The sequence below is a fragment of the Sitophilus oryzae genome, unplaced genomic scaffold, assembly GCF_002938485.1.
Source record: "Sitophilus oryzae breed Bouriz unplaced genomic scaffold, Soryzae_2.0 scaffold_149_pilon_pilon, whole genome shotgun sequence".
NCBI lineage: Eukaryota > Metazoa > Arthropoda > Insecta > Coleoptera > Curculionidae > Sitophilus > Sitophilus oryzae.
The window spans coordinates 1,925,772-1,943,830 of record NW_022146169.1 but is presented as its reverse complement, the minus strand read 5'-3'; the positions used below and the strand labels follow the sequence as shown (position 1 = coordinate 1,943,830).

Genomic DNA, 18,059 nt, shown 5'->3' with positions numbered 1-18,059 from the left:
ATTTAGCAACTTATGCTAATTAGCTAATTGCTAACTTCAGTATTTCAAACTTTTTAACTGTGTGGGATTTTGAAAACTATGAAACACTTTTTTTTTAATTTGTATATGTGTAAAAATCAGGTAAAAATACATAAAAAACTTTAAAAATATTTCCGGGCAAGAAATTTATTAGTTATTAAATCATATATAAATTCGCTTATATGATGAGATACGGTTATAGATACGGTAATGCAATATCCCATTCCTAATATGAAAAAGCCAAAAATGTTGGCACTAGTGTGATGTGATATATAAAATTTGAATGTTGGTCACATTGCTTTCCATTTTCCATTGATATTTGTGACGTGTTGAAAAATAAGGAAAAATTTAGAAACATTTGAAAATACAATTTAAAAGGATATCAAAATGTTTAGCGTAAAAGGATATGAGTTTTTAATATTTGTCATATTTGTAGTAGATATATCATCAGCTCTTTATTTCCACATAGCAGAAACCGAGAGGAAATGTTTCATAGAAGAAATCCCTGATGAAACAAATGTTATAGGTATATATTATGACCAGTCCTTTATATATATTTGAATATACCTAAGAACAGTTAGCACTTATTTATATGTAACAATTATTTCAGTTAACTATAAAGTAGAGTTGTATGACCCAAGGACTGGTGGTTTTATGCCTTCATCTCCTGGCATTGGCATGCATGTTGAAGTTCGTGATCCAGATGACAAAACCATTCTTTCTAGGGTGTATTCATCTGAAGGGAAGATCTCCTTTACGTCACATACTCCTGGAGAACATGTTATATGTATGTACTCGAACAGTTCTGCATGGTTTGGTGGATCTCAGTTAAGAGTACATTTAGACATACAAGTTGGTGAACATGCTATTAATTATGGTGAAGTAGTTCAGAAAGAAAAGCTATCAGAATTACAATTAAGAATCAGACAGCTTTTGGATCAAGTTGATCAGATTACTAAAGAACAAAACTACCAAAGGGTGAGAACGCTAAAATTACTAATAATTCATGTTTAAGTGACTCATTGTATTTTTTTATAATAATGTTTGTTATAGTATCGTGAAGATAGATTCAGACAAACCAGCGAGAGTACAAACTCAAGAGTATTGTGGTGGTCAATTACACAAACCGCAGTGCTTATTTTAATGGGAGCCTGGCAAATGAGACATTTAAAAACATTTTTTGAAGCTAAAAAACTTGTATAAAGCTTCTTTTGTTAAATATATTTTTTAAATAAAAAACTGATGTTTATATTGCATTTGTTGTGATCTTAATGAAACACAAACGTTTTGTCTCAAATTACATTTATTAATTCAAGAAACCACAGCATTTATCTAAATATCGGGCAAACAAATTCTTATCTGCTGTTGGGTATGTTTTTAAAGCAGTGAAATCTCTAGTTAAACCATCTTCAAGATTATCAACAGTGCAGTAGTATAAATGCCCATTTTTTTGCAATTGTTCAGCTAGTTCACTTTGATGGTTATCCATCAAATCCTCATTAATAACCACGAGTAATGGTTTATTATGCTTTAATACATCTAAACAAGATCCAGCACCTGCATGACTAATTACTAAATCGGCCTTTTTAATTTCCTCATCAAACTCTTCAAAGAATCGGTTATATTTTAATGTTAAATTTAAACCATCTTTAAATTTTACAGTTGTAGAATCATTTTTTTTATAAATGGTGTGCTTTAAATCGGCATCTATTGATATCTGTAATAATTCAATACCAGTCTGAATCTGTACAAAATCGAAACCTAATTTAACTAAAAGGTTTAATATAGATACGTCTGTAATTCTATTCACTAGTTTTTCAAATTTTGTAGTTCCTACAGTTACAAACAGCTTCCTTCCATTCTTCATATTTGTATATTATATTACCAATAAACAGGTATTTGTAAAAATTTAAAAATACAAAATGCACATCCAAACATTAGCACACATCATCAGAAATCAATAACAAGACTCAGAGCCTATGCTCAGAGCAACACAGAAAAAAGTGTCCTTTAACTTTAACAGAGACAACAGACAACCATAACCACAACCATAACCATAGAAAACAAGAGAAACAACTACATTTTATTGATTTCTGAGGGTGCAGCCACACTATCCCATACATTATCCTAAAAACGGCGTATCGGCGTAACTGCGTAATGACCTTGAATAGATTTCCAGTAATTCTATTGGCTGAAACATTCATCTGTCAGAAATTTTATCTGTCAAAAATTTCAGCCAATAGAATTACTGGAAATCGATTCAAGGTCGTTACGCCGTTAAGCTTGTTTCATATAGACGCGAATTGCGATTTTGCGAAACTGCTCTCATTGGTCCAATTTTAATGATCATGCAGCGCTGTCGGAAATTTTAAGATTTTGGCGATTCGCATGATTTAAAATTTGGGGGGCGGGAAAGTTAAAGTGTTTTCAACTTTTTGCGAATATTCGCGCGATTTGAAGGTTCGCGTTTGCGCAGAATGGTGTTGTGATCCGGTTATCGATTATTTTGACGACACTGCCACAAAGTACCAAAGTACAAAGTAACTGAAAGCATTTCTCCAGGTGAAATGGGTTCTCGTGTATATGTTTTTGATATAATATGGTGACAATTTTTCAACCTAGTTATCAAACTCCTATACAGACAATCTGTGAAAAATATAAACACATCATAGTCAGTAGACTCAATCTGTGAAAATTCCTAAATTTTTTCTCATCTTTTTTCCTCATTTCTTGAATTAAATTGCGATAAGCACCTTGTTGCTTACGAAATTTAAATATTTCACATGTCCCAAATGACCTATAAACCCGTTCTTTTCTATGTTTTAACAATAAGTAAATGGCAATTTTGCACCTTCTGTTCCAATCCCACAATCGTAATCAATATTCATAATCATTAAACAAATTTAAACTCATATTGTATGCTATAAAATATAAAATAAAGATCGTAAACACGAATAAAAACAAATTAAGTTATCTCAGGTTATGATTTTTTTTAGTAACTTTCAGTGGAGCAAAAATGAAATGTCCCTAAAAATTCGCGACTGTATGAAATAGGTCCAAATTTTGCGAATATTTTTTGGCGAATCGCTTTTCGCAATTCGCGATTCGCGTCTATATGAAACAAGCTTTATGCCGTTTTTAGGATAGTGTGGCTGCACCCTGAGGGTGCAGCCACACTATCCTAAAAACGGCGTATCGGCGTAACGGGCGTAATGACCTTGAATGGATTTCCAGTAATTCTATTGGCTGAAACATTCATCTGTCAGAAATTTTATCTGTCAAATTCATCTGTCAAAAATTTTAGCCAATAGAATTACTGGAAATCGATTCAAGGTCGTTACGCCGTTACGCCGATACGCCGTTTTTAGGATAGTGTGGCTGCACCCTGAGTCTCTTTTCCAAGTTTCTGAGCATGGAGCATAAAATGCAGAGTGGAGTGTAAAGGAAGGTATATATGAGATGAGGAAGGTATAAGAGGAAGGTACATCTCTACACTCCATAATGCAGAGATTATGCAGATTTAGAAATTATTATATATGATAGACCTTCCATATCTCCGGGTAAAATCATATATAATAATAAAACATATCATAAAACAACCGCAGAGAACATTTCAGTTATCTTCTTATTTCTAATTATGGCCACTTGCCATTGCAGTCTTCAAGCTACTCTTTTATTCTAAATTTATAAAATATTTGAATTATCATATTTCTGTTTACTTTTTGAAATTTTTATCTTTCGTCAAAGAGTAGCTTTCGTACTCTCCTATGACACCCAATTTTTTTATAATTTATTCATTAAAATAATTTTAAGTTGATATCATATTCACCAACCATATACATCTCGCATACCCTTGGCAGCTCTGGACCAAGATATAGAAGTCAATCTTGACTCAGGTCTCAGGACACCCAGGGGACACCAATCTTTTTGTTCAAAGACACCAATACCACGCCAATACCATAAACAAAGCCAATAAATCATATATAAAACTTCCAGTTGATGTAGAACATATATCAAGAACAAACTTCAAATTGGACATTTTTCGTACTTTTTTAGTTATTTTATGGTTATTTTGAATGAAAACAAATGACAATATTTTAAATTTTAAAATTGTGTTTTAAAACTTACTCTATTATCTACGTTTTAAATACTCAGAAATACGTAAATAGGTTTGTTTTGAGTGTATACACAGTAGTAATGGTTTCCCAAATATTCTTATTTTAATACAAAGTGTTTTAGGTTGTTTATGATGGCTAGACGATTGATTTCTATTTTACTATTGCAAAGATTGTTTCCATTACCGAGGTGTAATTTTAGTGCCAATATAAATCCTTATATAGGATATAATAGTCAATTAACAGTCAGTGTTATAAGACGATATGGCTCAGAACATCCAAATAATAGTAGCATACCATTAGCAAAACTTGAAAGCAAGCTCCATTTAGAATATACCTGCAAAGTTTGCAGTAGTCGAAATACCCATAAAATATCAAGAGTAGCTTATGAAAAGGGAGTTGTTATTGTCGAGTGTATAAGTTGCAAAAATAACCATCTAATTGCTGATAACTTGAATTGGTTCACAGATTTAAATGGAAAGAAAAATATTGAAGAAATTTTAGCTGAAAAGGGGGAAACTATTAAAAAAGTTAATTATGGAGAATTTATTTCAAATAATACTTGAGACAACTTGTTCAAACTATATATTACCATTTGAATAAAATATAAGTTTGATTTTAATGTATTTTTATACTAAATCATATTTGAAAAAATACTGTTATTCCTAAGATGCTTATATGGCCACAATAGGTACAAAATATGTACATAGACATAGACTTACAAATAACTATGTACAGTCGATTAAAATTTTCACAATTTGCTTAAGTAGATAGATATTTTAACATTTCAGAAGAGTTAAGTATATTATGTAATTGTAAGGGTTACATTATAAACTTATTTTCTATGTGAGAAAAATTTATATTTATATTTAGTGGAGATGAGTAGTTTAGAGGTAAATTGTAATACACAGATTGAAATTTAATATTTAAGCCTTTTTTCAATTCTTATTTGGATTATAATTTAATCAAGAAAAAGTGAGTCTAGAACAGCTAGTTATAAAATGGATAAATAATCCAGTATTATCTATATAATTTAAGAGATATACAAATACTAAGATTGGAACATATATAGATAGTTTTATCTTACTTGTTTATATGGCTTTAATACAGAGTGGAATTGTTAAAAAGAACAGTTAGTAAGAATATTACTTAAAAATAATTTGGTGATGTTAATGAAATATCACAGAAAAACTCCAAATTTCCCATCCTTTGGAAAATTATTTTAGACCACTCTCAAGCGTATCAAATTTAATTTTAGGCACCTTTTTACAAACTGTTACTACAGACTAGACCCGTTTTGGTTTACTTACAAGTGCATATTGTGCCTCATTTTGAAAATGATGTGGAATTCTTTGTTTCAAGTCTTTTAACAGTGATGATTTAATCGACTCCTCTTTATTCCCAACTTCTTTTAGGGCACCAGAAGTTGGACTTTTTCTAATTTGGGCATATCCTAAATGAGAATCATTGGCAGATCTTGCAGGTTCTATACACTGAACCTCATCGTAATGGTTAACCGATGGAACTGTAACTGCTGGAGGTAGAGGTGGGGGTAATACTTGTTTATATCCTGAGCTAACGTTAAGTCTACTTGATGAGCCAAAAAAGTTTAAATGGTCATAATATTGACCATCTAAAGAAATACTAGGTTCGGTTATCACAGTTGGGGCTTGGTCCTTTTCACCCGATTCATTTTCAGTAAGCCTAAGTTCACTTGTTGATTTAGCCAGATTATTACCACCACAAGAAATATAGTCATCTTCCTCATTAACTTGTTCTGTATGACTGGGTGTTTCGACACCCATAGTTCTCCAGGCTTCTCGTCGTTTTTCCACGGTATCATATTTACGTACCTTTAAATCTCCAACGCCAACGTCTTGGTAATGATGATCATCATGAGCAGCAACTACTGACATGGGAGATTTTGGTGATATGGATTTTCTTGGAGGTTTTTTAGGTCCAGATTTTCCTCCACTGACACTTTCCAATCCAGAAAGTCCTAGGGAAGAAGTGGTGGGACACATGGTTTCCTGAAAGGAATTGAGCCCAGATCTCAAAGACAATGTAGCAGGTGAAGCTGGTAGCGGGCTTCTTGATCTAGGTTCCATGCCTAATGCAGCATGAAACTGAACATCGCCGCAGTCTAAAAGGGAGGATTTTGATTCTGCATTAAGAAGTTTCTTCATAGATTTCATTTTTGAAGTCAAACATCTAAAAAATTAAAATAAATATTCTAGCTATAGGAAGTGCTTAACAAAACAGAGTTTGATAAAAAAAACACATTGATTTATGATATAAAATAAAAGGCCTTTCATTAAAAATAGTGGAGAGAAATGCCATACCCAGTTTTGATAACAAGCAATTTAGATTATATATGTATTTAGTAGGATTAGTTAACAAAAGACACCATGATAAAATATGTTCAGTTAAGAGGCATAACTAGTAAATAATATGTGACTTTTTAATTTTAAGTGCTTTAAATAGCTAGAAAAATTAATCATATAGCATTCATTCTATTTAAAAACTGCAACTTTAGTGTAAACAAATCTATTTGAATCACCCAGTATAACCCCAAATATCTATGAAAGTATTTTCCAAGAATCTAGGGTGAAATTTTCAAATAAAAACCCTGAAACTTTTTTGGTTACTCTATAGTAGTGATTATTTTATTTACCTGTAAATATCTTGTTGATGTGGATGCTCTAGTAGAAAAGTACCCTCCCCACTAGCACATTTTCTTCCAGCTTCAAAATTAAATATTTTATTCTTATATCCATATCTCCTAATATAACAATATGGCCAAGCATATAACAATTTGTTATCCCCTTCGTTCCTAAGCTGTAAGGCTGTTGGTGTTATTACTAAAGTATAGTTTTTAGTTGCTAGTTTACACCTATTGGAGGCATCAGTAGGGACCAATTTCACATAAAAAACACCTTCATCAGTTGAGCAGTAAAGATCGTTATTTTCTTCGATGCCTGATATTTGAGTGGTTTCATTGGGAAAGGCAACCATTTGTACTGCACGGAACCAGTCATTAAATACTTCTTCAATTTGATCTTCTATAGTGCCAAATTCGTATTCGGCTGCTTTAGTTAAAATGCTGAATATGTTAGGCATTTTTGGGGTTATTTTTATTACATTTTCTAAAGTTATGATTTTTGGTTGTCCAGTCTGTGCTTCATTATCATATATTTCTATTCGATTTATACCAAATTGGCTTGATTTGTATAAGAGACAATACTTTTTCTGCCAAGACTTCTGAAATGTAAAATATTTACTTATTTAACTTAATATAACTATGGGTGTTTAAAATAAATATATTCTAGAGATAGAAGATATATGATGTTACCTACCAATTTCCTAATAAGTGTAAGTTATAACAGAAAATGCAAAGAAAATGATGAAAGAATGTCAACAATGCTAAGGATTTAAAAGATCTCCAAATTATATTAAAATCTGAGACTAAACGTTTAATTACAAATTTTATTATAATTATGTAAAAGTATCAATAAATTAACAGAAAAACAGATAAATACCTTCAGAATTTTTCCACTTGGGGGTAACAGTAGAAAGCCCTGATATACGGGCTCGTCAATTTCCATTTTAACACGCTCTTCAAAATAGTTAATCCTATTATTACAAACACGTCATTTTCCACAATACCACATCCTAATGTGACACGAGAGTTTGATTTTTTATCAGGAAATAATGGTAACATAATAATATTTTATCTGCATTTATCAACTAGCACATCAACAATGAGTTTTGTCACTGTGTTGCCAAATCTTATGACTTGAATTGAGGTTATGTCTAATTATGTTTTTAAATACCTAAATACGTTTATTTTTAATGGTCTTATTAAAATTCTACCTTCTACAACGCATATGGGCTGATTTTTATTTGACTGTGGACCTATACGAAAAAACTGTTCAATCAAAATTTAATGATATTTTTGTTTTAAAATTACTGCCCTGGCAACAATGCTTTGGCGCTCCTTTTCCGATCGGAAATACCGGAGATGCTGAAAATTTAATATTTTTGGCGGTTTTTTTACCGTTTTATCTACCTCTCTTTTATTGATTTTTTCGGTTTAGAGGAAAATGATTTATTAATGAACAACGAAGAAGGGGTGGCTATTTAGTCTTTCTATTAACTTCTTCTAAAAATGTATAAATAATTTATTGTTTACCTAGTAAAAAATAAGTTAAAGGTAAAATATGGTCAAGGATATTTTTAGTTATACATTATCTTTGTTATATCTTTGTTATCCATATTAATCTTTGATATGGTCGTCAAAGTGATCTGAGTTTATATCAATACATATACCGGGTGCGCCTGAAAAGTATATATACTATATATATATATATATATATATATATATATATATATATATATATATATATATATATATATATATATATATATATATATATATATATATATATATATATATATATATATATATGGAAAATATATATATATATATGTATGGAAAAATAGATTTGATCGTCTAATGTTTTTAGTTTCCTGTCCTGTCCGGTTAAAAGATGCCCAAATCGAATTTTAATCATATCTCAATTTTTTCAAATGGAACGAGGGTGGCTCATTAGCATATTCGGAAAAAGCATTTTTTACGAATAATTTGATACCACAAACTTGGTATTTAAACATTTTAAAACTTGGTAAACTTGATATATATATATATATATATATATATATATATATATATGTATAAATATATATATATATATATATATATATATATATATATGGAAAATACATATATATATATATGTATGGAAAAATAGATTTGATCGTCTAATGTTTTTAGTTTCCTGTCCTGTCCGGTTAAAAGATGCCCAAATCGAATTTTTAATCATATCTCAATTTTTTCAAATGGAACGAGGGTGGCTCATTAGCATATTCGGAAAAAGCATTTTTTTACGAATAATTTGATACCACAAACTTGGTATTTAAACATTTTAAAACTTGGTAAACTTGTTATTTAAAAAAAATAACAATTTCAAATAATCCATATGCGAAAATTTCAAAAGTTGACATATGATATGTCATTCTATGACGTCTTCAGAGAGCCATTGGGCGGATTTAGTAAACACACCGGTATCAACCGGTAAAGACCTACCGATAACTTTTTATTGAACGTTCGAAACAACAAAAAATGTAACAGATGACAATTATGACAAAAACTGCGCCGACCGGTATGTACATAAACCGGAAACAAAATACGGTAGGCTCTCAAGTGATCGGTGACCACAACCGGCGAGTTACCATTGGCATTCACTTTAATTTTCTACACCGGTGGACTAACAAAAGACCTACCGATAACTTTTCATTGAACGGAACTGAAAACAAAATACGGTAGGCTCGTAGGCTCTCAACTGATCGGTGACCACAACCTGTGAGTTACCATTGGCATTGGGCGCATTCAGTAAACATACCGGTTAGTCCACCGGTGCAGAAAATTAAATTGAATGCAATGGTAAATCACCGGTTGTGGTCACCGACCACTTGAGAGCCTACCGTATTTTGTTTCCGGTTTATTTACGTACCGGTAACTTGATCGTTCAATGAAAAGGTAGTAGTTATCGGTAGGTTTTTACCGGTTAATACCGGTGTGTTTACTGAATACGCCCATTTTCTATCGAATAAAATAAAAAATACCGAGGGTGCCATTCAAGAACAGTTAACCTAATTAGTTTACCGTTCTTGGGCGCCATTTACAAATCAAAAGTTGTAGTCATATTTCCGGTGAAACCGGAAGTGTCCGAAAACAATTGAATATGTCAATGAATCCTAATTTATGTCATATACTAACATACCAAATCTCGTTGATTTATCTGAAAAAAATAAAAAAGTTATAGGGGTTATAGTATAGTTATATTTTAAAATGCTTATATAATTTCTCATCATTAAAAGTAAATAACTCTTAACACAAGTGTTCTACTGTTGCAGGACCCTGTATGTACCGTTTAGGCGTGGTTGTCCCGTTTAGGCTGAAATCACCCGGTATCTCCGTTATTAGTGAAGATTGGACGATGAGGTTTTCACAAACCTGTCGTATTTTTTTTTGTCAAATGGAAGATGCTGTAAACTGTAACCATTTTTAAAACCCCATTCGTTTCTGAGCTACAGGGTCTTGTTGGAAATTTTGCAATTTGGGATTCCTCGCGTATCTCGCCGTTCTTGTGAAAGGTATCGAAATAGTGAAAAATGTTTCTGGTAGAACTTTTTCCGTAGCAAAAAATAAAATAAACAGACCAAAATATTTTCCGAGATATAAAAGCGAAACTTATATTTTCTCAAATAGAACACGCTGTATATTTTTATATTAGATGATCCAGCTTATTATAAGCTTCTCAAAAATATATAATACTCTCTAAAAAAGAAGAAAAAGATTAAACGGCTCAGCCCTCAACAACTCGTAACCGTATACACCAGTGTACACCAGTGCAGTCACGCACACTCACACAATCACACACCTACACTAGAGCACACTGATGTTACTGCCTTCAGGCTTCATCAGTACGGTAAGGAACCAGGAAGCGATGAAACCGATCCCAAAATACAAAAAACCAGGAAGCAAACGATGCAACGAGGCACCGTGTGCAACCCAGGAGATGAAAAAAAATTGTTGAAGAAACGAAAATAAACTAAAGGTTACGAGTTGTTGAGGGCTGAGCCTTTTTCTTCTTTTTTATACATTTCCCTCACTATTTCTTTCTTGTTCATATTGGTACCACGGCTAAGGGTACTGCGGCGGGTTGCTGTTGGCTACCTCCGTGGCTGTTCTGGACGAAGCCCGCAATCCTGGGCGACTCTGGTTCTTGGCTGCAAATTGGGGCTTTAGGCTCCCGTTTGCTCCTTTTATTTTCCATCATTTATTTTCGTTTCTTCATCAATTTTTTTTCATCTCCTGGGTTGCACACGGTGCCTCGTTGCATCGTTTGCTTCCTGGTTTTTTGTATTTTGGGATCGGTTTCATCGCTTCCTGGTTCTTTACCGTACTGATGAAGCCTGAAGGCAGTAACATCAGTATGCACTAGTGTAGGTGTGTGGTTGTGTGAGTGTGTGAGTGTGCGTGTCTGCACTGGTGTGCACTGGTGTATACGGTTACGAGTTGTTGAGGGCTGAGCCGTTTAATCTTTTTCTTCTTTTTTATGCATTTCCCTCACTATTTCTTTCTTGTTCATAATACTCTGTAATGTAAAAGTGTAAATAAATTTATTTTTATATGCCTAACATATATACCACGTTAACCAGTATAACACCTATACAGTTTTCCTGGTTGACGTAGATCCTGAAACAGTTTTAAATTAGCTGATGTTTTTGTTTCTTAAAATTCCATCAAATTGCATTATTCATGTTAATTAACCGCGAAAGTTCTAAAGCTCATTTTCCTAAGGGCAATAGAGTATAAAAACATTTTAACACGCGAACTACGTCTCTTTTTTATTGCATAGAGTAATAAAAAAACAATTCAGTATTTTCTATTAAAAATATAAAATTAGTACAACAATAAGGGGTACAAACTTAAAAAAATCAAGATGGCGGCGGTTTATGTCGACTGTCATATCATACAGTCTCAGAGCTTTGGCAAAAGCCAGTATCTGAGACGGCTCCAGAGAGGCCAGCGCTCCATCTCCGACATCAGCCGTATCAGTTGTACCTCCCTTGATATAATCGTACGTTTTCTTTAACACTGCAACTGTACAAAAAAAACACTTTAAATTAATAAAAAAAGAGTATTTTAGTACACCTAAACTCGAAAAGTGGAGATATACTAGGTATTATAAAATATTTTCAACTAAAAAATATCAGTAATTTTGTATTTTATAATTTCAGGGGTAGTGTCAATATTTATGTAAAGTATACTAGATTTAAATTAAATTTATTCTAAAAGGTATTGTGACTGTACAAAAAAATAACTTGTGTTGCCCTGAATTTTCTATTTTGATTGGTATTATTAATTTATTTTACGACAATTTTATATTATACCACATTTTATCTTATTATAAATTACTTTGGAAATGATTATTATAAATTACCTGGGAAACGCAACTGCCTCCGTTCCGTTACCTCTCGTGTGCGCCCCTGTAAAAACTACTTGGTGCCACCATATTCTACTATGGTATTTTTAAAATGGGATTTTATTCTTATTCATAAAAGGGCATTCCATTTAAAAATATACAGCTTTAGCTTGAAAAAATATTTGACTCACCCTGTATACAGGATGCGTCTCAAACGTGGCTCACTCCTATAACTTTTAAATCTTTTTCAGACTAAAAACGAGATTCGGTATGTTAGTATATGACATAAATTAGAATTGATGTCAATCAATTCTAATTTCGTCAATATTCACTCAATTTCGTCAATATTCGTCAGTTCATAATTTCGATAATATTCAAAATAGCATTCTCCGCATTTTTTTACTTTATTCGATAGAAAATGACACTTTGAATAGAAGGATGTATCAAATTTTGACATATTCAATAAAAAAAAGCATTTTAAATTTCAATTTAGAGTACCATGGTCATAAACGTAACGACAATTTGACTTGAAATATTAAAGGTGTGGTACCAAATTATTCGTAAAAAATGCTTTTTCCAAATATGCTAACGAGCCACCCTCTTTCCATTTGAAAAAATTGAGAGATGATTAAAAATACGATTTGGGCATCTTTTAGCCGACAATGACAAGACACGAAAAACACTAGACGATCAAATCTATTTCCCAAGGCTACCTTGATTAAAAAATAGTATTTTTAACACAGTTATGGCACCAAGGAGTATGGCACTCTAGATTGAAATATAAATAAGATTTTTTTAATCGAATATGTCAAAAGTTGACATATGATATGTCATTCTATTCAGAGTGTCATTTTCTATCTAATAAAGTAAAAAAAATCCGAGGGTGCCATTTAAAAATCAAAAGTCGTAGTCATTTCCGGTGAAACAGGAAGTGACCGAAAAGAATTGAATATGTTAATTAATTCTAATTTATGTCATATACTAACATAAAAAAATCTCGTTTTTTTTATCTGAAAAAATAAAAAGTTATAGGATTGAACCACTTTTGATAGACGTACCCGGTATAATGACAAAATATTTTTAAAATGTGTTTAAAAAAGTTATTATCCGCATATTTTATATAACAGCTACTGTAAAAATCCCAAACCCGAAACCTGATTAAGAGCTTTTTCGGAAAGCTGGGCCACCCTGTATATCGAAAAAAGATTATTCCAGATATATTTTTTGTTGCTCTGAGCTACTATACGTTATCTAAGGGCGAAAGTAGGGCTCGTGTGTTCCAGAATCGATGACGTACGACGTCAAAAACAGACCGTAGGGCCTGCTTAGCCAGCCGTTTAGTGCAAGACCGGCCGTTTCGGTAGAATGTTCAATCCTGGATAACAACTGTAAATTGTTTACGAAGCATTTAGCAAATCATGGTCATCAAATGAAAAGGTAATTGATGAGCTGTCTTAATTTGGTTGCTATTTATATAGTTTAACTCAATATTTTGTTTTTGGAATTTCATATAACTCACGTATTCTGATTATCTTTATATTACTATAAAACATTTCTTCTATGGAAAATTAATATTATGGTTAATTATATCTTAAGATTTCTATCTAAATTAAAAAAGAAACAAAATGTTTACAAAGCAAAAATTAAGCAAATTAATTTTATTAGTGTTTTTTAGCGGTTGTTTTGATTTGGAATTTTTCTTCTATTCATTTATTTTTTGTTTTAATCAGATTTATATTGAAGAGGAGATTTTATTTTAGTTCTTAAATCCATCCAATGGTACCGTATATTATTGTTAAATTGTGTTGCCAATTGCTTATTTTATTTTTTGTTAATTTTTCTTTACTTATTATATTTATATTATATGAGTTGTTAAAATATTCCTCATTTTTCCACACTTCTATTTATGATCAATGAAACCATAGTTGTTTATTAAATGTATATTTTGTTTTTTTTTGTTGCAGATTTATGTGAAACATGACGCACTTTTGGGGCCACTTCGGTGGAAGAAGACCACCCAAACAAAGAAACCTCCAAGATGGCCTTTTCCAAATAGCCTCCCAAACTTGTAGTCTCCTAGTACAAGTGAATAATACAAACAACATTAGCTATGGTGATAATTCAACAAACATTAATTTAAATAGGTAAGTATACATTTTTCATCAAAGAAAACTCAAATTATGAAATACAATAATTTAGGATTGTAAAAAGTTATATGTTAAAAACTGTATAACAATACTTGTAGTCACACAGCGCTTTCATGTATTAAAGATATAATACGCTTAAAAACAGAACAGAGTAGTTATAAAATAAAAAATAAAATATATAAAATCAAAATCACTTATAGGAATAATTAGTTGTTAAATAAAGAGTTGCCAACCAATCAAAATACTTGTAGACCTTTTGTATTTTATAAGATAAAATAAATAAAAAACGCATCAAGTGTTAATAAATGTTTGAGTCAGATACAATAAAATAATGTTATTATAAAAAATACTTTGTGAAAGAAAACAATATTTTGATGAGATTTTATTCATTAATTTATGTATAATGAACTGGTACACATACCACCGAATGAGACCTACGGGGGGTGAATACAGAGTGTGTCTTAAATAACTGCAAATATTTTTAGGGCTGGTAGATCTCGATAAAAGATACTTTACTGATTTTCGAATAAGACCAAAATAACCGAGATATTTTACTTTGAAAATTTCCAAAAAAAATGATTTTTTGCTTAAATTTTGAGAACCTCTGAATCTTTTCCTCTGAGTTTTCTTTCTTGGAAATTGAATCTACTACCTATGTTGCCATATTATCAAGGTATTATGTGTTTTAAATAAAACTTCATAGACGTGTTTCTGGGGTCGAAATGTACTATATATTTGTACCTATTTAAGACTCACTCTGTATATCCGATTTCTACATATATCTTTAAAAATCAGTTCGAGCAGAATTCCTAATAACAAACCAAACCAGTTATAACCAAAGTTAATTAGTATTTATTTCTGTATTTAGATTTTTCCAAACATATTCATAATTAACTAATATACGATTCGCAGTTTATAACGTATTACGGATCAGTGAGAGTAATATTACGAATAAAAAAGAATAAATAAATATTTTACATTTGAGCCAAACCAAAGCAGCTATAAATAAAATAAAGTATTATTTCCCTATTTAGATTTCTCCAAACTTACATATTTTTTCATAATTACCTGATATATGATACGCAGTTTGATATAATTGATTAGTTACTTGTCTCTTTTATACCGAGTGTTTTCTAACTAAGATAAAACATTTTAAGTGGTTGGTTTTCTAAATGTTTTTACAAATACCTACAGAGTATATATATATATATATATATATATATATATATATATATATATATATATATATATATATATATAATATATATATATATCTTCAGTGTTTTGAAAAGAATGTTTTGAAAGAATCAATTTTTTTAACATATGCGTTTAATAGTAGAGAATTTTATAGACAGAGTGGCTTAAATATATTTTTACACTAAAATTGTATCTATAAAACAGCTGAGTATTTCGTTAAAGAAATTCAAAAATAAAAGTAGTTTATTTTTGTTAAATGGCCATTAGGGTTTTAATCCAAACAACCTTATAAATACATTTCTCGAACCAGTGAACTATATTTAACGTTTCTGAGAGAATATACCCCCTTCCGATACTTCTACAATTGATATACAGATTACTGAGATTACAGATAATAGTTTAGAAATGTTGTGTAGTAGAGAGTATATATAATGACAGCATGGTATTTTTGGAATGTAAATTATATTACAAATCTATTGATCCTCCTAAAAAACAGTACTCAAATAAAAAAAAAACGTTATTATAAAATTTATTTGAATCATCCTATACATCCATGAAATTATTTTTATAATTGCAATGAGTGCTTTTCAGAACAGTGGATCACCCTGTAGTTTCTTGTGAATTATATAACTCATAAATATTTATTTAATATTGACTAAAAAATACATAAAATAACATATTTTCGGGTTATTTTTTATTACTTGACTTTATTATTTGTAGTATGTCTTCTAATGTTCCCACTCCACAAGCATCTCATTCTGGTTTCGTTTCGAAGAGCAGGACTACAACAGTATCAGGTCCCAAAACCCAAGCAGATAAGGAACAGCTCATAGTTTTGATACCACCCACTCCAGAAAATCCTCCAAATCATAAATTCTTCAGGCCAGGATTGTTAGGAAGGCCCAGGTTGTCGGTAAGTAAAAAGACACACTGGTCCACAAACAAAAGACTACTCTAATAGTTCGATTCCTATTTTCCTGCACTGTCAGTTTTTTTACATCATCTAGGGACCGAGTTGAAGTTGGCGCTAAAGATTTTAGACAGTGACAGTTATTTTTGCGTTTGACGGACGAGCGCACAGTGCGGTGGAAGATAAATTTAGCGGGACAAAACCGTTTGGTTAGAAATAAGCCAAAAAATGTGTACTGATAAGAATTAACAGTAGACATTCCAACTGATATAAAAATGCATGAATATTCTTTGTATTTCGGTACATTTTTATCAACCAAATTTAGTCGTTTTCTGCTCAGCAAGGCAGAGATCATACGAAAACAAAATATTTACAAGTGCTTATACATTTTATTCCAAAGCCAAATTATGTTGAAGATTGCCAAAGGTATGTACTTTTCTACTGTACGTATATTATTTGTTAAAATCCTTCGTGCCTTTGTTCTGCAGATATCAAACTTTCACTTTTTTTCAAATATCGATATATTGAATGATGTAGATCTTTTGAGTTACCAATAGTTTTTTTTTACCAAATACAGGTAGTCACAGTCACAGAAAGTTCAAGCTTACCAGGTGAATGCCCAAAAGTTTCATTTCAATCGGATAGTATAAAAACAAAACAAAGACTCGTTAAAGGGTTAATTGAAGAGCATTCAAAAGAATAATTGGGTTTTGCAAGTATTATGAGCTTTAGGGCTAGTGGGAGTAAGGATGCTGCTGTAATTGAAACCTTAACTCCATCGAAAAATCAACAGAAATATTAAATAAATAAATAAATACCTCTACGTCAAAAGCCAAAAGCAATTATTAAATAACATGTTGAAAAAGATAATATCTACAGAAAAATTATACAATATATAATATCAAATGATAAAAAATCTACAAATATTTATCAGTGTGCGTAACAGGGTGCGTCTCAAAAGTGGCCCACCCCTATAACTTTTTTATTTTTTCAGATAAAGAAACGAAATTTGGTATGTCAGTATTTGACATAAATTAGGATTGACTGACGCATTCAATTGTTTTTGGTCACTTTCTGTTTCACCGGAAATGACTACAACTTTTGATTTTTAAATAGCACATTCGGTATTTTCTTACTTTATTCGATAGAAAATTTCATTCTGAATAGAATGACATATCATATGTCAACTTTTGACATTTTTGCTTTAAAAAAAATAGTATTTTAAATATCAATATAGAGTGCCACGGCTGTGTTAAAAACACTAATTTTCAATCAAGGTGCCTTGGGAAATATATTTGATCGTCTAATGTTTTTCGTGTCTTGTCCTGGCCGGTTAAAAAATGCCCAAATCATATTTTTAATCATATCTCAGTTTTTTCAAATGGAACGAGGGTGGTTCATTAGCATATTTGGAAAAAGCATTTTTTATGAATAATTTGATACCACACACTTGGTATTTCGAGTGAAATTGTCGTTATGAACCGCATGTTATAATTTCATATAAACCATATGTCAAAAGTTGACATATGATATGTTATTCTATGCGGAGTGTTATTTTCTATCGAATTAAGTAAAAAAATACGGAGGGTGCTATTTAAAAATCAAAAGTTGTAGTCATTTC

At 31.2% G+C, this 18,059-nt stretch overlaps 4 protein-coding genes and 1 long non-coding RNA gene across 5 annotated transcripts in view; 3 read left to right on the top strand and 2 right to left on the bottom strand.

The window, feature by feature from the left end:
- The first annotated feature begins 259 nt into the window (after positions 1-259).
- On the top strand, positions 260-1,257 carry LOC115878006 (transmembrane emp24 domain-containing protein eca). Its single transcript, XM_030894359.1, has 3 exons — positions 260-544; positions 629-996; positions 1,072-1,257. Exons 1-3 carry the CDS (start codon positions 406-408, stop codon positions 1,219-1,221), a joined length of 657 nt encoding a protein of 218 aa, XP_030750219.1. The 5' UTR covers positions 260-405; the 3' UTR covers positions 1,222-1,257.
- A 51-nt stretch (positions 1,258-1,308) lies between these two features.
- On the bottom strand, positions 1,309-2,129 carry LOC115878007 (UDP-N-acetylglucosamine transferase subunit ALG13 homolog). The gene has a single exon (XM_030894360.1). The coding sequence runs from the start codon at positions 1,883-1,885 to the stop codon at positions 1,325-1,327; it is 561 nt and encodes a 186-aa protein (XP_030750220.1). The 5' UTR covers positions 1,886-2,129; the 3' UTR covers positions 1,309-1,324.
- A 1,806-nt stretch (positions 2,130-3,935) lies between these two features.
- Positions 3,936-4,749, top strand: LOC115878004. Its single transcript, XR_004049457.1, has 2 exons — positions 3,936-4,187; positions 4,258-4,749. It is a non-coding gene; the product is annotated as an uncharacterized LOC115878004 (long non-coding RNA).
- On the bottom strand, positions 4,704-7,934 carry LOC115878003 (docking protein 2). Its single transcript, XM_030894356.1, has 3 exons — positions 7,673-7,934; positions 6,808-7,394; positions 4,704-6,344 (listed from the first exon to the last, which is right to left on the bottom strand). Exons 1-3 carry the CDS (start codon positions 7,736-7,738, stop codon positions 5,420-5,422), a joined length of 1,578 nt encoding a protein of 525 aa, XP_030750216.1. The 5' UTR covers positions 7,739-7,934; the 3' UTR covers positions 4,704-5,419.
- A 5,593-nt stretch (positions 7,935-13,527) lies between these two features.
- LOC115878001 (phospholipase D3-like) overlaps positions 13,528-18,059 on the top strand; it is a 35,036-nt gene continuing 30,504 nt past the window's right edge. The window contains exons 1-3 of the mRNA XM_030894352.1: positions 13,528-13,621; positions 14,149-14,328; positions 16,249-16,441. Of these exons, the coding sequence (XP_030750212.1) occupies positions 14,162-14,328; positions 16,249-16,441 (360 nt within the window). The 5' untranslated portion in view covers positions 13,528-13,621; positions 14,149-14,161. The remainder of the gene's footprint in view (positions 13,622-14,148; positions 14,329-16,248; positions 16,442-18,059) is intronic.